The sequence below is a fragment of the Desmodus rotundus genome, chromosome 3, assembly GCF_022682495.2.
Source record: "Desmodus rotundus isolate HL8 chromosome 3, HLdesRot8A.1, whole genome shotgun sequence".
NCBI lineage: Eukaryota > Metazoa > Chordata > Mammalia > Chiroptera > Phyllostomidae > Desmodus > Desmodus rotundus.
The window spans coordinates 13655704-13680007 of NC_071389.1; the positions used below are offsets into that span (position 1 = coordinate 13655704).

General features: G+C 55.4%; 1 protein-coding gene across 4 annotated transcripts in view; it reads left to right on the plus strand.

The window, feature by feature from the left end:
- Positions 1-24304, plus strand: part of EPHB2 (EPH receptor B2) — a 170142-nt gene that overhangs the window by 118649 nt on the left and 27189 nt on the right. For all 4 annotated transcript variants that reach the window (XM_053920924.1, XM_053920925.2, XM_053920926.2 and 1 more), the window contains exons 4-5: positions 14033-14188; positions 15323-15658. In XM_053920924.1, coding sequence (XP_053776899.1) covers positions 14033-14188; positions 15323-15658 — 492 coding nt within the window. The remainder of the gene's footprint in view (positions 1-14032; positions 14189-15322; positions 15659-24304) is intronic.

Sequence of the window (24304 nt, forward strand, 5' to 3'; positions counted from 1 at the left end):
TACAGTGTGTCCCACTCTCCCCCCCATACCCTGTGGTCCAGCCACCCTGCTGGGCCCTTCCCCCTCCTCTGCACACACTGTTCGTTTGCCTGAAATGTCCTTCATGTCTTCAGGCCCCGACGGACTCCTACTCATCCTTTCATACCCAGTTCCAATGGCTCCTCCTCTGGGAAGCCTTCTTTGAGGACCCCTCTATCACCGGTCCTCAAGACCAGGGTCTGTGTTCTCACCTACTCTGTGCCTAGTGCCCGGGACAGAGCTGGGCAAAGCATATGGCTTAGGAAAACCTTGTTGGGCTTTTATTTTTTTAAGTAAGTCTGTCCTGGAGTCAAAAGCAGGCCCTCGTGAGACCACACGCGTGGTCTCAAACCCCCGGTGTCCAGAAGCACTAGGTCGTGGAGGCAGCAGCTGAACTACATTTTAAGGAGAGAACTTGTCCAGACAAGAGGCTGCTCCAGGGCAAGTGGGGCTCCGGAACTCTGCTGTGCACCTCAAAAATGCTCCCCGGGACAGTCCGTCCCCGAGACCCCACCCCAAGCCCCTGCAGCACCACCCAGAGATGGCCACAGATGGGAAACAAGCTGGAGGCCTGCGATGTGCTGTCCGCTCTCGCTCATCGGGCCTCCTGTCAGTGTGGAGCTCAAACCTGACCTTGCCTGAGCAGCAGGGAGGATGCTGGGCTGTCACTCTCCGTCCACTCTGACGCTCTAAGACCACATTGGCTTTTTCAGCAGCTTTTGGCTTGTGGTCAACTCAAACCCCCAGATCTTTTTCACTGGGATGCCTGCCAAAGCCACATCTTGTGCGTTTGATTTATGGCTTGGGTTCGCTGAGGCCTGTGCCTGCTCCCCAGAAGCCAACTGGAGGAGGGCAACGGTTTCTGTGCCCCTAGGAGGAAGAGTGATTGGAGGTCCCTGAGCCTCAGTGTGAATGTGAGCAAGCTCCCCTCCTCTGTTTGTGTTTCCTGGTCTGTTCTCTTTGAGGTGCCAAATGCCAGCACCTCTTGAATGGGATTTTCATTAGCATTCAAGTCACAGGTTCCCAGGGCTCAAGCAGACCAACCTTTCAGGTTACTGGGGGAAGCAATGCTTCTGGAAATGACCCAGAAGGGCAAGGAGAAACAGGCAGGTACTGGAGACCCGGGCTCCCGGGCCTGGGGTCCATATTTCCTGGGGTAGGCGCTTCGTTGCTATGAGCCTCAGTTTCTCATCTGCAGAATAGAAGTGACAAATCCCAACCTCGTGGCATTGTTAGGACAAAAGCGTGTACCACCTTTGCAAATATTGTTCCTGCTCAGCCAGTCTTCTCTCCAGGGATTGCCTTTTAAATGCCATCCTTTCCGGAAAGGCCTTCCCCAACCACACTCCCTAAAGGGTGTCTGTGCTGTCCATCGCCTCTTTCCCTCTGTCACGCTCACTGGACCCTCAGCTCCACGAGGGCTGGGACCGTGTTTCCTAGTTCGCGGCTGCCCCTCCCACCCCCATCCTGGCCCCAGCACAGAGTCAGAACTCAGCAGTGTGTGCAGATGACCGTCAAGGACTGAAATGTTCCTTGAGACTTCTGCTACAAATTCTGCGTTAGGTGAGCGAGGGATCCATAGAGAAGCAAAAGGAGAAGCCTGTTTAGTTCCCTCTGCCACAAACAGGGAAACTTCTCCACCCTGGCCCGCAGGGTTCCCAGCTATAAAATGAGGTATAAAGTGAGAGATTGAACAAACTCTTCTCGAAAGTCCTCCTATCTCTAAAAGACTCTTAAAGTCGGCCCAGGAACAGGGAGAAAATTGTATTGAATTTGTATTGCCTGTTGGGTTGAGAAAAACAACTTCTGCCAGGAAATCGCTCTTACTCTGTCACTTTCTCCACTGGGCTGGAAAAAACTGCCCTGCGCAGGCCTGGGCCTGCGTAACCCACACTGAAAAAGTCATAGGCCCCCTCCTGCCTGGGCCCCTGAAAGGTGTGTGGCAGCTGCTTCCCCGGGGGGTCCAGGGGTTTGTTGCCTTAACCGAGCTCATGGGCAGGTAAAAAATTCCAGACATGTTCTCTGCTGACAGCTAATTGTGTCCTTTATTAATGACCATGGCTTTCTTGGGGCAGGTGGGAGGAGGGAGGAGGCCAGTCTTAGCCTAGGGGGCTCCCTCAGGTGGAGCTGATGACCACATTTCTGGATCCCATAGAAATGGAAGTGCTGCATGAGGTGACCCCGAAAATGTACCCCCCCACAGCTGGAGAGGGGAGGGGCTTTCCCAGGCTCCCAAGCCCCAGCAGGGGTGGCTGGCGCTGACAAAATAAAGCGGGGATTTGGGAATCTGGTGGCCCATGTTCTGGGTCCTACATTGGCCTCTCAGAACACAGCCACCAAAGTTCAGTGGGTGGCCTGCGGGGAGGATCCACAGCGGGGCAATGCCCCATGGCAGCTCGGAAGATGCTCCCCAGCTCCATCTGGCCATCACCCCCTGGTGGCAGCAGGACTGGCCCTCCAGGCCCTTCCTCAGTGACCCCCTACACCACCTGTCAATACAGCAGCCAGATGTGCTGGGGGACTCAGCCTGGCCCTCCCTGCCAGATGTGTGGAGCTTTCCCAACACATCCGGCTTCCCCTCAGGCACATTGTGATTATTATTTAACACTCGTTTTTCCAGCATCTGTGAGGCCAGAGGATTACAAGCTGGGAGGCTGATCTCCCTCAAGGACCTTTATAAGCCCGGGTGCAGTGATAACCTCGAACTGGAAGGAGGGCTTTCATGAAGCTCTGTTTGCTCCCCATTTTCTCACTAGGATCTCATGTTAGCCTAGGGAGGGAGGTAGAGTGTGCTGCGTTAACCTCAATTACAGAAGAAAGATGTGAGGCTCAAAGAGGGACATAGTGAAGAAGTAGCTGAGCTGGGGCTTGAACCAGGCAGAGGAAATTGCCGTGCAAAGGCCCTGGGGCTGGAGGTGGCCTGATGTGCTCCAGGACAGCCAGGAGGCCAGTGTGGCTGGAGTGGAGTAGACAAAAGGGAGGGTAGTAGTAGCAGGCAAGTTCAGAGAGGCAAAAGGGATACAATTACAAAAAAGAATAAAATACCTACCAATGAATTTAACCAGCGAGGTAAGGGAGGCGTTTGTATTCCAAGTGAGATGGGAGCTATCGGAGGGCTTTGAGCAGAGGAGCAACCCACAGCCGATTCCTGTCCTGCAGGACCATTGTGGCTGGTACGTTGAGAGCGGACTGCCGCCAGAAGACAGTGGGGAGGTGGGAGAGCTAGGGCGAAAGCCCAGACACCAGTCCCGAGGCTGCTGCAGGGTCTGACAGCTACCACTCCCCTTCCCCTCCGCCTTCCCTACCAGTCTGGGCATCGGGACTCCAGGGCTGCAGCCCTGGCTCCATCAGCTACTAAATGGCTGTGTTACCTTAAGGAAGTCTCCGTCCGTGTCTGGCTCATCTATTCTGCAGTCATAAATGAGAAGCTTGAACTGGAAGGTCATGAATACACTCAACTTCCAATGACCCAGACCCCACCTGCCTCTGCAGCCTCATCTCCTACTCTTTCAGCCTCGAACTTCAGGCTTCAGTGACCCTGAACTGGCTGTAGCTCCCCAGGCACACACTGTGCTGTTTCACGCCTCTGTGCCTTTGCACAGGCTGCCCCCACCCGACCCGCGACGCCCTCACCCACACAGCCCTGCACGTGGAGAGCCGGTGCTCTTCACCAGGTCTGGGTGGCATCTCCTCCGGAGGCTTCCCCTGACCCATGCCCTTCCTCACTGCTCCTGGGCACGTCGACAGGCCCCAGTGACCTTTAAGAGACCAGAGAATGCAGCAGATGTGGAGACTCAGAGCTGGCTTCAAATCCCAGCGGCACCTCTGGGGGTGTTTTTGAGCCTCTGTTTCCTCATCTGTGAAACAGAGATTAATTATGTTTCCTGCTCCCAGGGTCAAGGTGAGGATGCAGCAGGATTGTAAAACACCTAGCCCAGTGCCTGGGTAACTAACTGTCTGGGATCTGTGAAGCCAGATTCCAGCTGCAGAGAGGGGCTCTGAGTGAACAGTGTGGCCCCGATCACTACAGAGGCCCTGGCCAGGACCCGGGGACAGGCTCCCAGCAGCTCCCTGGCCCAGGGGGGTCCCTGTCTGCCCCTCCTGTCACCAGCCCCTCCCTCCACTCACCTCTTCCATCAAGGCCTGGTCAAAGCTGCCTGCCGGCAGCCACACAGCACTTGGAAATGTCCTTAATTGCTTCACCAGAGTGGGGAGTCACCCTGCAGGCAGATAATTAAAAAGTTCAGAGCTTGATTAATTGGGAGGAAATTGGAGGAATGGGGCTGCCTGCTGGGCGGGCGGGAGCTCCCAGACCCTCTATGGGGGTAGCAGGAGGGGAGGCAGGCCAGAGCTGGGCCGGGGGCCTGACATAGGATCCAGGGGCTGGAAGGGCCAGGCATGATACACCCTCACCTGCCTTTGCAGGTTGTGGGGTGCAGGGTCTGACTCTCCCGGGAGGCTGAGCTCTACCACCCCCTCATACCCGCCTTCAGCAGGGAAGGTGCTGTCAAGAGACACAGTGGTTGTGAAAGTTCTGGTTACTCCAGCCTTGGGCCAAAGGATCTTGAGGTCTCCTCTGCGCCAGGCAGTGAACAGGGTGGGTATGGTGGCTGTCCTCATGGAGCTCACAGTTGGGCAGGTGAGAAGCTGGGACATGGGGAGACCAATGTTAGCCAAATGCCAAGAAGGACAGAGGTGGAATACATTGATAGCTATTCCTGGGGACACAGGGAAGAGCTCCGGGGACTCTGACATGGGCCGGGGGACTCTAGAAACCTAGAACAAAATCTACAGTCCACACACAGGCTTGGTGACCTTAAGCACAAGATTCCACTTCTCTGAGCCTTAGTCAGTCAACAAACACTCCTGGAGACCTCCTGTCCGTCCTCTCTCGGCCACTGTGGGTTCCTGCTGTCACGGCTGTTCCCTGCAGAGCACCATGGCTGTGTAATCGTGCAGTGGTGGATGAAAAGTGGTGCAGGCACAGGAGCCCAGGAGAGAGTCCTGAGAGAAGGACCTCAAGGTGATTTGGGCTGGAGCTGAGGTTTGAAGGATAAAAAGGAGTTAGCCAGGCTGGAGCTGGGGCAGCGTGTCGGGCAGAGGAGGAAAGGCCCAGAGGTGAGGCCAAGCACACTTTGCTGGGGAGCTGGACACCACCTACTTGTGATGGGATCTCAGGGCGCAGCTGGGGGTGCTGGGAGCTGAGGCCGGACTCACTGCAAGCACAGCGAGCCCCTGAAGATTCTTGAGCAGAAGAGGGACTGTGCAGACTGCCTGTGTAGAAAAGCCTGGCCTGGGGAGGCCCTACGTTTCCCCCTTCAGGCAAAGAGGAGGCATGTTAACACAGTTCTACCACTGCCTTCCAACTTCTGTAGTCCTGCCAGCTGCTGGCAAGGGGCCACAGAGCCCGGGTCCCAGCTGGGGCAGGCAGGGGGGACCTGGGCATGTGGTAGTGGGGGCAAGATGACTGACATCCCCTGGGTGGTCCCAGTGGGAGCTACCACCACAGTGGAATGACCCTGAGGTGCTCTCTGGACTTAATCAGTCCAGGCAGGAGGGCCCCTCCTTTTAGGAGAGGGTAGGAGGAGGGTAGGAAGGGGTGCTTTCATCAGGCTAGAACACTGAGAGGCTTCGGAGGCAGGTGTTAGAGAGAACATGGGCTGTGGGGCACAGGCTCTACCCCTAACTCCTTGAGTGACTTTGGACAAGGTATGGGTTAGGGAAGCTCCAGGCCCAGCACCGAGCAGGTGCGTGGTAGCCACAGGGATCAGCAGCTCCTTCTGTCCCAGGAGCTTGCCTCCTGCTTCTGGTGTGGCTTTGCCCATGGCACAGAGGACCGGGCACCCTGCCCAGCCCAGCCCAGGGGGACTGACTCCGCTGGCTCAACCTCCGCAGCAAGAACAAGAAGCATGCAAAATGCAAAAGCCACTTTGCATGAGGGAGACCCCCAAACCCCTCCCACCCAACCACAAGAACAACACAAGCTGGGCCCTGACGTGCATACAGCGCAAGCCCCAGAAAATACACAGATGAGTTTTTTGCACAGTTCAGGAGAACATAGGGCCCAGGGTTGGGTCCCTGAGCCTGTCTACAGCCAGAGTCCCGCTGCTGGCGGGGGCCATAGCGATGGTCCTCCCCAAGCACAGAGTTGGCTCACAGAGCAAGGGGCCGCAGCGGCAGCTGAGCCCGGGCCTCCCTGCTCTAGGGCCAGGGCTCTTTCCTCCATTCAGTCAAATTTCTTTCCCTGACCCAAACCCAGAACTTCTAGGAGATCCCGAGGCAGGAAAGGTGTCATCTGCCCCTCGTACCTGGCACTGCTGGGCCCAGGACCCAGTCCCTGGCCTCTCTGCCCACAGCGGCCAGCACTCAGGCCTGGTTAAAGGAGGGTGGTGTTCCAGCTTCCTCTTACAGGCAGAGCCTGGGCCTTTTGTCTCAGTGTCCCCGTGCCTGGCACACAATAGGGGCTTAATAAATGCCTATTGAATAAATTCATCACTCACCGTCTCCCTAGTTGGACCCACAGTCCTGAGGGCTACATCTTTGTCTCTATTGCCATTGGCGGGCCAAGAATGAATGAAGATAACAACAGCAGACACGTGTACAGCATTTAATGTGAACCAGGCAGGCACTGTGACAAATGTTTTCACTATATTCATATAATCTTTGTAACAAATACAAGGTCAGTGTTATCAGTATCCCCGTTATACAGACAAGGAAACTGAGGCATGGAGTTAGGTAACTTGTCCATGGTCACACTATTAGCAAGAGGCAGGCCTGAGACTTAGCCTTGGCAGCAGGCTCCACAGTTCAGGCCCAGGTTCAATGTCAGCAGACCTCCTGCTCAGGTTCTCAGTAGCTGGAGCTAAACTGTGGTGAGACCTCCTCTGCCTAGAACCACCGAACACCCAGAAGACAGAGAAGCTCTTCCCCGCCCCCGAGGCCTGCCCCTCTGGGCCAGCGAGCTTTTGACTTCATTGTAGCATCAGTTATTTTGGGGAGTAAGCCAGACTCTCTGGGAGGACAGGGGAGAGCCAAGCAGCAAACCAACTAGGGAGGCTCCACGGATCACCCAGTGCCAATTAGCAGCCCCTCTGTGCCAGGCCCAGATGGAGCCCTGCCTTGGCCTGACTCAGGGCTCATTCGGTCAATTATCACCTACCCCCGGAGCCCAGGGGGCAGGCTGGAGAAAATCTGTTTCCCTGTAATCCTCCTCCCCCGCCCCGGCCGGCTGCCATCCACCCCACCTGGGGTTGCCTGGCCAAGGGCTCCGAGCATCAGCAGAAGGCGGACGCTGGCTGGCTGCTCTGGCCTCAAGTCCTGTGTTTGGGGCCCAGGCTTTGCGTCTCCCTTTCTGAGTGACCCCCTCAAGCCCCAGCCCCTCGGGAGGCCTCACAAGGTGGCCTCCAGTCCTGACATTCGGCCACTCAGTAATTTCCGTGTCTGGCAGCACCTGGGCACGGGTCTTTGGGACAACAATGACTTGCGGTCAAACTTCAGCTCTGCCATTTTAGAAGCTATGTGACCTTGGTGTGGTCCCTCACCCCCTCTGAGCCTCAGTTTCCTCGTCTGTAAAATGAGGGAGGGTGATAGATAATGTTACTTCAGTGGACGGTCATGTGAATTTAGTGAGAAAATCTATGTAAATCAATTGTCCTGGGCCCAGCACCTGGAAAGCACGTGATAAATGGGAATTATTACTGCCCTTGCATGCTGGATGAGTCATCACAGCTAATATTTACAGAGAACTTGCTAAGTGTACTAAGTGCTTTGTATATGTGAACCTATCAAACCCACAGCCCCTTCCTCAGGTTGCTCACCGTCCAGTTGGGGAGACAGACCTGCCTTCATTCAGAAAACTGAATTAACTGAGCGCCTGCTATGTGCCAGGTCTGTATTCGGTGATAGGCATGTGGAGATTAAAGACCCAGCCCCAACCCCAACCAGGGCTCACTGACCAGTGGGCAGAACTCAGAGAAGTCACCCAGGTTAGGTCCAGTGGTAGGCTGGAGCTGGTATGCACCAGCTTGGCTTACAAGAGCCAACTGTGGGCATTTCTTCCCCACTCAGTTATCTCAGGTTGGTAGTTGGGAGCATCTACACCCTAGAAATCAGCAGACATAACAAATTGGGGCTCCTCCCACCCTGCGCCCCCAGTCGGCCATTTGCCAGCACGCCACTGGCTATGGAGCATGGGTCTGGGTTGTCTGCTGTAGAGAGTGGGGTGCAGGCGACCCGGAGGTGCCTGTGTCAGACCCACCCACCCCAGGGGACAGGGGGAGCAGGCAGGAGGGCATTCGGGCAAAGGGACCAGTGCGCGTACAGCCAGGGCATCTAGGGAACTGCGGACAGACGAGAGAGGGGACAGATGGGGCTGGAGAAGCACACAGGGCAGCTGCCTGAGACTCAGGGTGTTTCCAGGATACGGGGCTTGCAGTTTGAAAACCAGGATGAGCAGGTCACCCCGGTGGGCAGGCCCCTGGGGTGATCGGTGGGGAGAGCAAATGGGACATGGGGAGAGAGGGATCTGAGTGTCCACGGGGCCTGACGAAGTCGAGACGATAATGGTGGCCTCAAACCTGGCATTCCCTTGACGAAGCCCTTCCCCACCCACTTTCTGACCTGATGCTCACAGCATCCTGTAAGGGGTGTATTTGTTCATTGAACACATACAGATTGAGCACCTACTGTGTTCCCACCATTCTGTTGTGAGCCAGGGATGCAACGAGACCAGACAAACCCAGTTCCTCGGCTGCTCTCCAGGCCCTTCAGTGCAGGGAAAAGACAGCACGCACATTTCCAGACCGTTTTCTGATACACAGTTGACCTTGAACAATGCAGGGATCAGGGGCACTGCCCATCATTCAGTCGGTAATCTGCCTATACCCTTTGACCCTTCTTTCAGCCCTTCCAATCTGTGCATTCAGCCAGCCTCGGATGGAGAACAGTATTTTCGATTGCGTTGAGAATGGGAAAAATTGTTGTTAATCCATGGCTGCTTGAATTCACAGATAATGAACAAAACCCACAGATATGAAGGGCCTCCCGTATTTACTGAAACAAAAACCCGCATATAAGTGAACCTGCGCAGTTCAAACCCATGTTTCTAACAGTCAACTGTCATTGCAGACACTGTGCTGAGGGACAATGAAGAAAACAAACAAAGACAGAGAGTGTAGTGAGACAATCGCTTTAGTGCGGGTGGCCAGGGGGGCCCTGTCCCGGAGATGACATTTAGCTGGGCCCTGGAGGGTGGAAAGGGTCAGCCACGGGAGGGGCAGGCCGGCGGTCCCGGCAGAGGGTACAGCGCGAGCAGAGGCCCAGGGTGAGGACGCACTTGACCAGTGGGCTGGAGCACGGTGTGAAAGGGGTGGTGGGAAGTGACGGGAAGACAGCAGAGCCAGCCTGGTAGGTCTCGTGGGCCCGAATGAGGTATGTGGATTAATTCCGGTGCCTCTCGGGGAGCCACTGCTGAGCTGAAGCGGGGTGTGGTGGATCTGACTCATTCTCATCAGATCACCAAGGGTCAGCATGCAGGGAGACCCCTCGGAGGCCGTGCTGCGTCTCTACCATCCAGGCATCATCCGCTCCCTTTCTGCAGGAGACCGAGTCTCCGAGACAGCAGGGGCCTGCCTGAGCCCACACACCTGGCAGCAGTGCAGCTGCCCAGGACTGTGTCTTCAGGTCTTGTGCTTCTCTTCCCACTTCTGTACGAGACTCAGATGTTGGCAGGGTGGGTGCCTTCCCAGCTGGGAAGCTAGGAGCAGTGTGGCCCCTTATAAGGCCGCTGGGCTCTGAGGACGGCAGCTGCCCCTGACCTCTCTCTGTGGGAGAGGAAGTGGCTGATGCCAGCGGAGATCAGAAAAGAGCCGTGTGTGTCTGCCCCTCTCTGGGACTCAGTTTCCTCCAATGTCAAAAAGGTGGTTGAACTGGATGCTTTCCCAGCTCCTCACTTCATCACTGAGTACCCAGCCAGGTAGTTATAGGTTCGTAAGTAAGTGATTAAAATAGTCACCTCGACCCTGCATGGGGTCTCAGGGAAGACTTCCCAGAAGAGGTGATACCTGCGCTGAGTCTCAGTTCGCCTTCTGACGAAGGGAGGGCGTTCCAGGTAACGAGAGCAGCATCGACAAAGGCCAGAGGTGTGGAGGGGCCTGGGGGCGGGCACTGTTTGCAGGTGACGGCATAGACCGTCCGGCACAAGGCTGAGGTGGGCATGTGCCAGCCCTGGGGCCCTGGGGGGCCCTCAGGAGTTTGGGGGCTATTGTGGATTTTTTTGAATAGCAGTTTTACTGTGATATAACTCACATACCATACAATTCCTCTATTTAAATTGTACAGTTCAGGGATTTTTAGTGTATTCATAATTGTGCAGCCATCACCCCAGTCAGCTTGAGAACATTCTCGTCACCGCAAAAGGAAACCCCACATCACTGCCTATTCTCTGCTCTCCCCAGCCCCTGGCAACCACTGGTCTACTTTCTCTGTCTATGGGTGTGCCTGTTCTGGACGTTTTCATGGAAGTCCAGATGTGGCCTTTTGCAGCTGGCTGCTTTCCCAAAGCACACTGTTTTCCAGCTGGTCAAGCCGTAGCATGGACCAGCCCTTCGTTCCTTTTTACAGCCAAATAATATTCCATTGCAAGCCATTGTGGATTTTTGACACGACACAGAAAGGTTTGCGCTTTGGAAAGCTGCTGGGGATGGGGGGGGGGGGGTGCGGGAGGAGGCCAGATGGCCAGGAGAAGCTACGGAGTGGGTGGGAGGGCGGCAAAGAAGAGCCAGGGCAGGGCACTGCTGAGGAGGGAAGACGCAGTAATTGATTGGCTGCAGGAGGGAGGGGGAGGGACTACAGGAGAAAGGGTTTTATGAAGCACAGTGCCAGTAGATACAGAAACCACAGAAAGCCCAGGGGAGGGCCAAGGGGTGGCCGGGCAGCACACCCAAGGAGGGAAAGCTGCTGGAGGAGGCAGCCCAGGGAGTCTCAGAGGGGGCCAGGACACAGTGATGGAAGAGGACAGCTGGGAAAGCGGTCCAGATGGAGGGGCTGGCATGGTATGGAAGAGAGAGTGGGCAGCCACCCACCAGCCGGGCCCGGGAATTGCCAGCAGATGGAAGGGCATGCTAAGCTGGGCAGGCTCTCACCTGAGGGGGAGCCAGGAGGATCTTGGCCTTGGAGCCAAAACCCTTCAGCATCTATCAAGATGGTCCTAGACCCTCACTGGAGCCCTGTGCCCCATTCTACAGCAGAGAAAACTGAGGCTCAGAGAGGTCAACTGCTCAACTAGAGCCAGGGCAGCCCCTTTATCCAGCCAGCAGGGAAAGGTTGGTGCCCAGAAGGAAGGCGAGAGGGAGGGAGGGCAAGAAGGCTCAGGGGCCCCAGAGCCAGTGCAGCAAACTGGAGCGAGCCCTGGACAGGCGCCCGGAGCAGAAGCTGCCAATCCCTGGTCAGCACTCATGGGCTATTGACACAATGAAAATAAAGGTGGTGTAGTGTGGAGGTTGGTTAGGGAAGTGGCCCCTGGAGTCAGACCACCTGGGATCGAATCCCAGCCCTGCCACTGTTAAGCCCACACATCCTTGGAAAGTTGCTTCACCTCGGTGCTTTTGTTCCTGCATCTGAAAACGGCGGTGATAACATCACGTCCGTCACTGGCCTGGTGAGGCTTGGATGAGTTATTACGAGTTAAGTCCTTAGAACAGCGCCAGCATTTCCTAAGTACTCAATAAATGTCGGCCGTTTCCTATGTATGCTCCAGAGCGCTGTCTCCCTGTCTGCCACGGACGTCCTAGTAACTCCCAGGAGGCACTCATCGCCGTCCTTGCTGGTGTCACTCTGGCCCGGTCAGCGTGTCATAGTCCTGTCTTCCCCTCACCAGGCAGCTCCCTTAAGGACTAGGCTGGAGCTGGTCCTCCGAGATCCCCACAGGGCCTGGTCAGGATGACGTCAGTGGGTGGTTGTTGATTAGGACGGTTTCCACTTTTCAGAAGCTTCCTCGACAGGCCGGCAACGTAGGGCCCCAGGGCTGGGGGTGCCGTGTTCTAGCGACAGGCCCTGAGGTTGTAACTGCAGCCCCTAGCCCCTCCCAACCCTAGGCCAGGACTGCTCGTCAGTTGCAATTCTTGAGGCCACTTTAGGGGTAGATGCTGTTACCCCCTAAAACTGCAGAACACCCAGCAGCAGATTTGGTAGTTGAACCCAATAGTTTAATAATGCCAGGAATTGTTCTAGGCATTTTTCCCTAAATTAACCAAATGTCATCCTCACCATGACTCAGGAGGTAGAGATTATTGTCCCCATTTTGTAGATGAGGGAACAGCTTAAGTGGCTTCCCCAAGGCCACCCTGCACGTGCCAGGCAGCTCGCAGGCTAACCACCACTCTTCCCTGCGTGGTCTCCAAAGTCCAAGCTCTTTCTGCTTTGCAGGTAGTTTCTATGAGTGTTTATGCGGAGTGTCTGCTGAAGGCCAGCTTCTGAGCCAGGCACCGGGGAAGGAGCTGTGGATTGGACATGGCTCCCATCCCCAGGGAGCCGAGAGGATGGCCAGAGACCCCTTGATGAGTGATTATGGCAGGGAAGTAAAGCCCTCTGAACTCAAGACACATTGGCACCAAGGAGAATGGGGTCTCTGAGGCCGGAGCTGGTTGAGGGGTTGGGCAGAGGTGATTTGCTAAGACTGGGACTTGAAAGGTAAGCTTGGAGCCTGGGGCTGGAAAAACGATTTGGGAAATTTGGGTGAGCCATTTGCATATGAGGAAAGTGACGCCCCTAGAGGCGGGGTGGCTCCCCGAAGGTCACACAAGTGCCCTCGCAGGAATGTGGTCCAGGTGAGAGCTGCTGGCCTGGGGACAGCTGAGCCGCCCTTCATCCCAAAGAGGAACTTTGCCCCTTGCAAAGCTCTTCCTTGTTCACCTTCTCACGTGCGCCTGGCACGATCTCCCCCCAAGGCACCAGGGCAGAGCTGGGATTAGGAACGCCAGTAAGTGGAAGAAGAAACAGACCAGGAAAGGGGCAGGGCCTGGAGCCCAGGCCTCCTGATTCCCAGGGCCAGGGGGAAGCGTAGGGTGGATTGGCACACAGGTCCACACAGGAGTGGTCACCTCTTGTCGAACCTAAGCCCTGAGCTGCAGGGCCTGAACCCAAGTCCTGAGCATCCCCCAGAGGAGGAAAGAAAGCCAAAGACCCCAGATGGCTGAATGCCCACCAAGTGCAAACACTGCCCTCGTCTGGCTGACCCTAGTACTGCAGACCCCTTTATTTTAATAAATTGATCAAACACCTATTGTAACAGCTACTGTTCACTGGGCACCCATATTGTGCAAAGCCCCATGTCATGTGCTTCACACACTTATGCCAAGTGCTCACCATGGCCTGTGGAAATGGGCTTTAGAATCATAATTTTACAAATAAGGAAACAGTCTTAGAATGGTTAAGCCCCTTGTCTAGGGCCACACAACTAGTACAAAGCCAAGCTGGGGCTCAAACCCAGGTCTGTCTGCTTCCAAAGGCAGTGTTCTTGCCTGTTGTACCACCATTGCCTCTCTACACTGTGCTAGGACTTTTCCACTCTAATGTCATCATCTCAATCATCTGGAACCCAGCACTCTAGTCCAGGAATCAGGGCCCAACCAGCCATTAGTAAGCAAGCCTGGGCCACGGGCTCTGCTGCGTGCCTCTTCAGAGTCTTCGACAAAGTCAGGATCGGTCCTAGAAGCTGAGGCACAGCCAACCCGGAGTAGGTAAGGAAGGCTTGCCAGGGGCCCCCGCTGAATGCACAGACAGCTGTAGAGACAAGAAAGCAGATAGCCGGAAACTCTGGGGACAGCTAGGACTGCCACATTGGAGAGTGGAGACTCCCCAAGGACTTCAGGAGGTCGTGTTTCTCAGTAGTGATGCTGTGTGGCCCCTCCATAATACAGTGTGGCCTTCCACGAGTCTACGGGGCCCCTCACGATGCTGCGTGGTCCTCTCTGTGCTTCCTGGGTTACTCAGTCACTTCCTTTGTCTTCTCTCCTAGCTTGCCCATCTGGAACCTTCAAGGCTAACCAAGGGGACGAGGCCTGCACCCACTGTCCCATCAACAGCCGGACCACTTCAGAAGGGGCCACCAATTGCGTCTGCCGCAATGGCTACTACCGAGCAGACCTGGACCCGCTGGACATGCCCTGCACAAGTATGTCCAGGGCCCCTGAGGGCGACATCTGAGTCCACAGACACCCGCAGAAATTCCCAGAGCGAGGGCTGTACTGCTGTCCGGCTATAGCCAGCCCTTCCTGAGCGAGGAGCAACCAGTACCTGGGGGAGGGGAATGGAGTGCTGGTGACCAAAGGACCATCCTGGGGGTGTCCCTGGGGTGGTCATGCGGCCAATGTACAGGTACCATGGAGCAGGCATCTGGCTCCCTACCTCCTTCTGCTAAGTTACAGGGAGGATGAGGTCAAGGTCTGGATTCACAAAGGGACGGAGAATGGCAGGGTTGGCAGAGGAAGGACCAATGCAGGTGGTGTCTGTAGCAGAAGAGCCTGCCTAATGTCCTGACCTGGCAGCGGCTGCCTGAGTCCCAGGCTGAGGTTCTCTAAGAAAGGGTGACTGCGAGGGCAGTGTCACAACCGCCGTGTCACGCAGGAGTGGCATTCAGCTGCAAGTAACAGAGCACTGACCCCAGGGACATGAACCATAGGGGCCTATGCTCTCATGGAATAGAAGTCTAAAGACAGGCAGTCCTGGGATTGTACGGTGAATCCATGGAGTTCTCTGGAACCTGGCTTCTTCTCTCTGCTCTGCCATTTGTGGTATATGGTTTCTATCCGTCAGGTCACGTCGTAGTCCAACATCGCTGCTGAAGCTCCAGCCATCACACATGTTCTAGGCAGCAGAAAAAAGGAGAGGGATAAAGGGATGGCCTACACCTGTCTTCTTTTAAGAAAAAGTCCTAACCTGTAACTTCCATTATAACCAGTAGCCAGCACTTCATCACAGGGGGCTAGGAAATAGAGTCTCTTAGTTGGATATATCGCCACCTGAATAAAATTGGGTTCTGCTCTAAGGAAGGAGGGAAAATAGTTACTGGGCGGGTGTGACACAAAGAGACTGTCCCTAGTACCAGACACCAAGGAGGTTGGCATCCAGGGAGAAAGGTTTAAGCAGATGTGCAGCAGGTTGAGAGTTATCTTCTAGAAACATCTCTCTGATGGGTGGAAAGGAGCAAGTATGTGGGGGAAGCCTTTTGGGAGGCATGGGCTGGAACCAGGGCAGAAACAGCTTCACAGCCCCCACTGATCGACACCCCTCCCCCCCCCCTCCCCAGCCATCCCCTCTGCACCCCAGGCTGTGATCTCCAGTGTCAACGAGACCTCACTCATGCTGGAGTGGACCCCGCCCCGCGACTCGGGAGGCCGCGAGGATCTCGTCTACAACATCATCTGTAAGAGCTGCGGCTCAGGCCGGGGTGCCTGCACCCGCTGTGGGGACAACGTGCAGTACGCGCCCCGCCAGCTGGGCCTGACCGAGCCCCGCATCTACGTCAGCGACCTGCTGGCCCACACCCAGTACACCTTCGAGATCCAGGCCGTGAATGGCGTCACCGACCAAAGCCCCTTCTCGCCCCAGTTCGCCTCTGTGAACATCACCACCAACCAGGCAGGTGAGCACTTCCACGGCAGGCCCTGGGGGCAGCACCGCGCCATGCCAAATGGGTGTCCTGCCAGCCCTCGTTAAAGACGCCCTCACATCTGTGGTTTCCTCTTTTCAGAGGCTGTGTGTGTGATCCAGCCACCTGGGAGAGTGTTACATTGTAGTAGTATTTATGATAATCGCTGTCACTTGTTGAACGTGTATTATCGAAGGTGAAAGTGAAGCTGCTGTAACAAAAGGGCCCGGTGATGGGGGGCTTCAAGAATACAGAAATGCATGTCTCCCTCATGCAGGAGTCCAGAGGTGCGCCGTCCAGGTTGGCAGGGTAGCTCTGACCCACCCTTCAGGTGGGCTCCTTCTTTCTTGTTGTCTCTGCACCCTCTGAGGTCAAGGCAGGTCGCGGGCGTGTCTGTGCCCTGGCCTGCAGGAAGAGCGGGAGAGAGAGGACCCTGGGCAGTGACAGTGTTTTAAGCGAGGAAGACCAAGGTAGCACCTATCACTTCTGCTCACCTTCCACTGGAAGGAACTTGGCGCCGCGGCATCACCGAACCACAAAGGGGGCTGGGAAGCGTAATCTCTCCCAGCCTGGCTCAAGTCCGTCACTGTGGAAGGTGGGCAAGCAGACTCCAGTGGACATCTGGCAGTTCCCACAGGTGCTTTCTGTGAACTTTCAGCCCACTCCAGTCTAACTCCACCAAAACTCCTCTCCCCACGCTCACCTTTAATCACCCTTCCTGTGACCCTGCGCCGCCCTCCACCTTCCCCCTGCTTTCCTTCACAGCGAAAGGCTGCCAAACCCGGGGTCTCACCTCCACCCCACTCCCTCTTCAGTCCGTTCCACTTAGGTGTCCGGCCCCTTCTCTCCTCCAAGACCATTGTCCTCAGCCTCATCCCCCAACCAAGGGCCAGGTGAGATTTTGAAGGACTGTATGGCACCTGTGGGTAGAAAACCTTGTGGTTGGCACTGTGAATATGCCCCTCAGTTATTCACGCAACAAGCCTTGCCCAGCCCCTGCTGCGAGTGTAATCTGGGCCCTGTCCAGGGAGGAGCCGAGGGAGGCCAGGCTCCAGGAAAGCAAGGGATGGGCTGCCCAGCCCACACAGGTCCAAGAAGGCTTGCTATCGGAGGCAAATGTAAAGGCCCAGTAGAAATCTGAAGGGAGTGATAGAAAGAAATGGACTTCAGGAGGCAGGGAGGGCGTGCACAGGGCACAGGAGAGAGGGCAGGCAGCCAGGGGGTCCTGGTTGAGGGAGGCTTTCCACGCTTGACCTCACTGCATCCTCCTGGTTTGCTTGAGTAGGAGGCATCTGTTTCCCCATTTTACAGACGGTGCTCAGAAAGTATAGTCACAAAGCAGGAGGGACGAGAGGCAGGGATTCCCCAGGCCTAACAGACTCCAGTGCTCGGGCTAAACCCAGGGTGCGTCCAGGGAACCTCGGGTGTGACTGTGGGTCTGATTGTGCATGTGAGTGTGTTTGGGGAACGTGTGGGCATGTCCTATTGTTTGGGTGACTGTGTGTGTGATTGCACGTGACCTTGGCGTGTGGCTTCTCACCAATACGTGAGTCCATGAGCACGCGCTCGTGTGTCTGAATGTGGTCTGGCTGTCTGTGTGTTTGTGTCTGAGGAGGAGTGTGGTTTTGTTTGTGAGTGTCTGTGGTATTGCTATGGCTGAGAGAGCGTGTGCCTGCAATTCTTGAAGATGCCGTGGATGCACTTGAGTCCCCCTCAGCCTGGGGTGCGGATGGAGCCGACTCAAGGTGGGCCATCTGAGGAGCCTCCAAAGACAGCAGCTGCTGGCAGAGGCTCCGAACGCACTGATGCCGCCGCAGCTGTGCGCCTCTCCAGCTTGACAAGGCCCTGAGGCAAGGAAGCCAGGCTCCCAGCGGGAACAGAGGGGTGGAAACTCTTTTCAACAGGGAGAAGCTAGAGTTCCCCAGAGGCCCTGGATTTCTTTCCCTGGCTGGGGGTGGGGAGGCCTTCCCGGCATCCATGTGGGAGCCCTGGGGTGGAACTGCCTGCTCCAGAAGCCCCAGCATAGTAGCAGTGAGGATGGAGTCTGGGCTATGGCATGGAGCCCTCTCATCTGGAGCTGGAGGCTCCCAGAGAATAGCAATAGTGCCGAGTGGAAGTGAGGGGCTTTCAGAGAGGAGGTACCCGGAGAGCCTCAGGATTGAGGGACAGAGGCAGTGAGAAACAAGCCCTGGGTTAGGCACGGGACCTGAGTCTGAGCCCCAGCTTTGCTATTCATTTGCTGGGTGACCTTAGTGTATTAGTCAGATATTGCTGCCATAACGCTGCATAACAAAACCGCCCCAAAACTCAGTGGTTTCCAACAATGAACGTTTATTTTTTTCACTCACTGGTCTGTGGGTCAGCTAGGGTTTAGCTAATCTGCATAGACTGTGCTGGGGAGGACTCCAGGACGTGGACTGGATTCAGTCTGTTCCATGTGTCTCCTCCTTCTCGTTGGACCAGTAGGCACCCCGGCGTATTGCTCTCGTGGTGAATGGCGGGAACACACCTGGCTGGGCCGGGCCATGCCACACACACCTGTCTCTACTTGTGGTGCAGTCACCCACAGTAAATGGGCCCTGAGGAGTTACTCCGCAAAGGGTGTGGGTGCATAACCCTGTCACGGAGAGGAAGAACTAAGATAACTGATCTGACCTATCACACTTGTGGAAATCACTTCCTCCCCCAGGCCTCACTTTCTCCACCAGAGTGTGCGTCAGAACTATGTGAGAGCTTTTCAGAATATAAGTTCTGGACTCCGCCCCAGACCTGCCAGATCAGAACCCCAGCAATAAGCTGAGAATCTGCATTTTTGTCAAGTGGCTCAAGGGGTTCTTACCATCAGACAAATTTGGGAAACCCAGGTATAAGGGAGTCTAAGCCCCTGTGAGCCCTTCACGCCCCTTGACAAGCCCCACCCCCATGGATGCCCAGGGCCCAGCTGAGGCCGTTGCAGCCACACCATTCCCTCGCCACACCATCCCCCTTTGCCAGGTGGGGACATGGAAGCCCGGAGAAGTAGAGTCCTTTATGCTCAGTCCCACTACTGAATGGCCTCAACTAGAATTTAAACCCAGGATGATGTGACTCCAGGTCTACACCGGAGAGGACAGTGTTCCTGTCCTTGCAGATTTGTGTCCTGGTTGGGAAGATGAGCCCTGGACAGAGTCTGCATACAAGACGGCATGAGTGAGAGCCCGGGGAGGGGCAGGGAGGGGCAGGAGGCCACAGGCAGCAGAAACCCTTTCTTCCTGGGGAATGGGAGGCAGGCATGCCTTAGAAGACTTCTGGGAAGAGGAGGCATTTGAGCTTGATTTTAGAAAAGGAAGAGGCTTCTAAGCACTCAGGGAGGGAGGTGTCCCGGGAAAGAGAAGTACAGGAGGCAGGCCAGAGGGAGAGTCCTCCTTTCTTTAACATTCTTTCCCTTTCTGTTCCTCCTAAGCGCGGGGGTCTTTGCACGTGCTGTACCCTCCACCTGGAATGCTCCCCTCCTCCACCCCGAGCCTTCCTTCAGACCTTCGTGTGTCTTCATGGGCCTCCCTGACCTGATCCCATGCCCCAGAACCATGGCCCCGAAGTTCCTGGAACTGAGTGTTTGCCTTATGCCTGAGATCATTGCCTTCCTGTCTGTCTCCCCCACCATGCCCACTCGGTGGTCATGGTGGGTCTGCTTTTCCTCGCCGTGATTTTCCTGGCACCCAGACATGGGCACACCACAGCGAGTGCTCAAGGGCCGTTGCCAGCAGGGCTCAGAGAAGCATGGGGTGAGGTGGGGTGTGGGGGAGTACGGCAAGGCTGGAAGGCAAGACTGGGGACTTGATCTCCAGACAAATGCATTCAGTGGTAGGCTTTAATCAGACCCCAAAATTCAGTGTATAAATATCTAGCTCATTGCCTTAAAGGGAAAAAGTGTTTCTTCGGGGCAAATGACTGGGCCTTGCTTACAATCCCAGAGCTGTCAGAGCTGTCTCCTGACTTCGTGAAGCTGTCATACCTTTCAACTATACCCTGCTGTCCCAGAGTACCGTTCTGCCCCGGATGCATGAATCTTCCCAGCGACCCCCTGAGGAAGGAGGCTGGGCTGTGTATCCCAGGCCTTCGGAGAGGTCAAACAGATTCCCAGGATCACTCAGCTGGGAAGGGACAGACCCCAGAATTCAGCCTCACTGTCTGGGGTCTGTGGCCCTCGACACGCACAGACAAGACCAGAAAGGGACAGGAGGGGGGACCGAGCCTCAGGGCAGGTGTCAGAGGAGATGCTCTGAGGAGGTGGCATGTAAGCTGAGAGCTGAATGAGAAGCAGAGACAGCCGTGCAGACCTGGCTGTGGGCACCGTGTCAGTCACGTGGGGCTCATCCTCAGGGCCACATCCTGTCCTTGGCTGCCCTCCAGGGCGGCACGGGACATGATTTTCCCCTCAGCAACCTCCGCCCGGGTTCCAGAGCGGGTGGCAAGGGGCGGGGAGAGTCTGGGCTTTGGCGCCTAGCCAACCAATCTGGCTTTGAATCAAGCCTGGCTGCCCACCAGCACGTAGCCGTGGACGAGTTACTTAGCCTGCATCTTCCTCGCGGGTTTCTTCACCCTGCCTTGCAGGATTGCTGTGAGGCTTTCAGCTGTTCTCAAGGTGCCCCATGGGCAGGCTCTCAAAGAACAGAGATCATTCTACAGTCACTCTCGTCTTAATAATAGCTCAGGTTTACCAAGGGCTCACTCTGTGCCAGACACCATTCCAAGTCCTTAATGATGAATCTGCACCACAACACTATGAGGTGGGTCCTATTAGTGTCCTGTCTTTTAGGTAAGGAAAGCAAGGCACGCAGAGTTAAGGGACTTGCCCGTGGTGGCCAGGCGGTCAGCGGCAGAGCCTAAATAATTATGTCACTGCATACTCGGGGCTTAGTATTGGCCGGCACAAGCCTTCCGCGGAGGTCAGGGGGGCTGTGCAGATAGGCCCGTCCCCACCACAGCCTGGCTGGGTGACAGCAGCCTTTGGGGCCCCTTATACTGAACGGTACGTTGACCAGTTAGGAAGCTCCCCCGTTGTCACGTGCCAGTGGGTCACATGGGAGAAGAGGCATCAGTTCTGGGCGTGGCAAACTCGGCCCACAACCCTTTCCAAGCTGTGTGGCCAGGCTCTACCGGGAGACCTCAGTTCTCTGAGCCTCAGTGTCCTCGCCTTCAAAATGGGCACGTCCCTTTCATTCCAGCGTTGCCTGGTGGTTTCTGGATTAGAGATGATGCCATGAAGCACCTAGGACCTAGTAGGTGAGCAATTACATGACAGCTGGGCTTTAAATAAAATCGGATGGTGTGTTAATTTCTTGTTGCTGCTATACCAAAATCCTGCAAACTTAGCAACTTGGAATGACACGCAGTTGTCACCTTAGAGTTCCATAGGTCCGGAGTCCAGGCCAGATCTCATTCGGCTAAAAGCAAGGTGGCGGCAGGCTGTGTTCCTTTCTGAGGCTCCATGGGATGACCCATTTCCTGGCTCGTTTCGGTGGTGGCAGAATTCAGTTCCACGTGGTTGTAGGAGGGAGGGCTCCGTTTCCTGGCTGCCTGTTGGCTGAAAGCTGACCTCTCTCCGGGCCTTACCCATGGCCCCTGCATCTCAGAAGCAGCAAAGGGGCATCGAGTACTCCTCACACTCCAGCTCTCTGCTCTCTGACCCTTAGCTGGAAAAGTTTCCCCTCTTTTAAAGGCTCAAGTGATTAGATTGGGTCTACCTGGGTAATCCAGGATAATCTTCCATCTCAAGAGCCACAACCTTAATCACATCTGCGAAGTCCCTTTTGCCATGTAAGGTAACATATCCACAGACCCCAGGGGCGGGACGTGGACATCTTTGGGGGCCGTTATTCTGCCCATCCCATCGGCACTGGCAGGGGCCTTGAAGTTCCGCTAGTGCAAACACCTCCTTTTATAGAGGGGAAAGCTGACACCCAGAGAGGTTCCTGAGTGGCTGCCCAAGATCACACAGCAGCTCCTTGGCAGAGCCGGCCTCCAGCAGCCTGGCCAGGTAACACCACTCCACATGGCTTTCTCATCGAAAGGCTTTCAACTTTCCAAAGCCCCGTCTGCCACCGTGTTCTCCTCTGATCCTCCCGCCCTCCTGGGCGGCGGGCACACCGTGGCTCAGCCTCTGGAACTGGCATGAGCATGTACTCACTTACCTCTCTCCCCAGGGGTGGCAGGAATCAGAGAGAATGGGGCCAAAAAAGCCCCTGGTGAGGCCCGTGCCTGGGGAAAGGAAGAGAGAGGGAGAGGGCACTTCCCTCCCTGGGCCAAGCCCTCTGAAGGCATTGTCCTCTTTGATCCTCCCAAGCATTCTGCAGGGAAGGCATTGCCGACATGGAGTATCAGTTAAGATTGGCTTTGGCTGCGTGTAACAGGAAGAAAAATAACAGATAGCCGCTGCCACAGTAATGCTGTTTAACAATCGGCCATAAAACCAATGGTGGAAAAACAAGAAGCACTTATTTAGCTCAAGAGTCTCCGGGTAGGCTGGACAGGTCCTGGCGGGGAGTATTCACATGTTTGCATTCTGCTAGGGCTTTATTGCATGTTTGGGGTTGACTGCTGTCAGCTGGTTAGGAGTGGCCCTGGCTGGGACAACTGGAACAACAACTCTGCTCCGTGTGTCTTGGCCTCCAGCAGGTCAGCCTGGGCATGTTCTCTCTTGGGCAATCACAGGGAACCAGGAGAGTGGGCAGATACATGCCAAGGGGTTTCTTAAGCCTCTGCTTATGGCGTATTTGCTTATATCCCATTGGCCAAAGCAAGTCACATGGCCAAGCCCAGAATCAGAGGCAGTAGGGACTACACAAGTTACAGAGCAAAGGGTGTAGATGTAGGGAGGCGATTGCCACAACCAGTCCACCCTCGTGGCTTAGACAAAATGGAGGTTTGTTTTTCTTATGTAAAGGATGTCACAAGATAGGAGTTAGGACAGCTCCATGCAGCCATCAGGGATCCAGGCTTCTCGGCACACAGCTTTTTTATCTTTGTGGGCCAAAATGGCTGCAAGAGCTCCAGCTATCACTTCCATGTCCCAGGCAACAGGATGGAAGAAGGAGAGTGAGAAGGGTCAGACTCCTCCCTTTGAAGGAGTCTTCTAGAAGTCACACACTTCAGTTTATATCATAGGCAAGCACTTCTAGCTTATAACACGGCCACTTCTAGCTGCCAGAGCTTTTGGGGAAATGTAGTCTTTTATTTGGGCACAAGGTGCCTAGCCAGAGTTTTGTTAATTTGAGAATAAAGGATATTTGGCAGGCAGTGAGTAGGTGTCTACCACACCCCATTTTATAGCTGAGGAACTTGGGCTCAGAGAGAGAAATAACTTGCCTGAGGTCGCACAGTCACCTGTCCTAAGAGACCCGGGATCTGAACCCTGAACGCTGCCTCCTCTCCCCTGCACCACCATCACCACCCCTTTTCACAAGCCTCTGCTGAGCATTCAGCTACTCGCACAGCTGTTTGAGATGTGGCTGGCGTTCCCTGACCCCTCACTGTGGGCCCAGTCCTTTATGTTCGGGTCTTCATTTAACCTCCCAACACCCCTGCCATTGTCCGCATTCTGCAGAGGAGTAACCAGGTAGACTCTCTGGGCTACCTGATTTGAGGCCCAGGCTCTTGCCATCTTGCTGATCCAGGGGCTGGGTAGGAAGGACTGGGTTCCCGCGGCAGACACAGGTGGGATCGAGGCCGTTCAGCAGCCCACTGGGTGATGAGATGTGCCCACAGCGCCCAGCTCAGGGCCAGGCAGTCAGGGAGGGAGAAAGCAGCCTGGTCCCCACCTGATCCGGACCCCAGCCCTGCCGCCTGTGAGCTGAGGCACTCCTGGCAAGAGACTTGGTCTGACTCTCACTTTCCTCGTCTGTGAAATGAGGGGATTAACCCCTCCTCCACCTGCGTGTGTGGCAGCCCGTGAATCTACGCTGAATGAAGGGAAGAATGAATGAGCAGAGGAAAAGCCAACTGCCACCTGCTTTTCTCAGGTTCAAGAAAAAAGTATAACATCTCCTGAGCCCTTTTTTGTGTGTTTTTTGTTTGTTTTTCTGTCCGTTTTTTGTCCCAACATGTGTTCCACAGATCACAGGTTCCAAATGACATGAATAACTATTATGTGAGAAAAGGGTTTGGAAGCCAGATGACACTTACACTGCCTGGTTAAACCGGGTGTCCCCCTGCAGGCCCCCTCAGAGCTTTTACAGTGGGGTGCGCGGGGTGCGTCTCACAAGCTGGGCTCCAGAACTCCCTGTGTCTCAAACTTTCTGGGCCACAGAACACTTTTTCTTAATAGAAAAGTGCCACCCCAGCGCCAGTCCTCAGCTTTTCCTTTTCTCTGCCCCACACACCTCGCCAAGAACCTTGGTCCAATCAGAAAAAACCCAGGCCCATTTCTGGAAGAGTTTTATCTGTGCGAATTCTGTTGTAAGAACTAGGATCGGGTCTCCCAGAACTGCGGTCGGGTCGTTAGAGTTAACCGCATTGCTACAGGTTTAAGAGACAGACACTGCAAACAGCTCTCCTCTTACCGGCCAGAAGCTCTCGGAGCCCTCTCTCGGGTCAGGAGTTCCTGCTGCAGACCCTGGAGGGCGTGAGCACAGGGGTGGACAAGGGGTGTGGGGTTGCAGG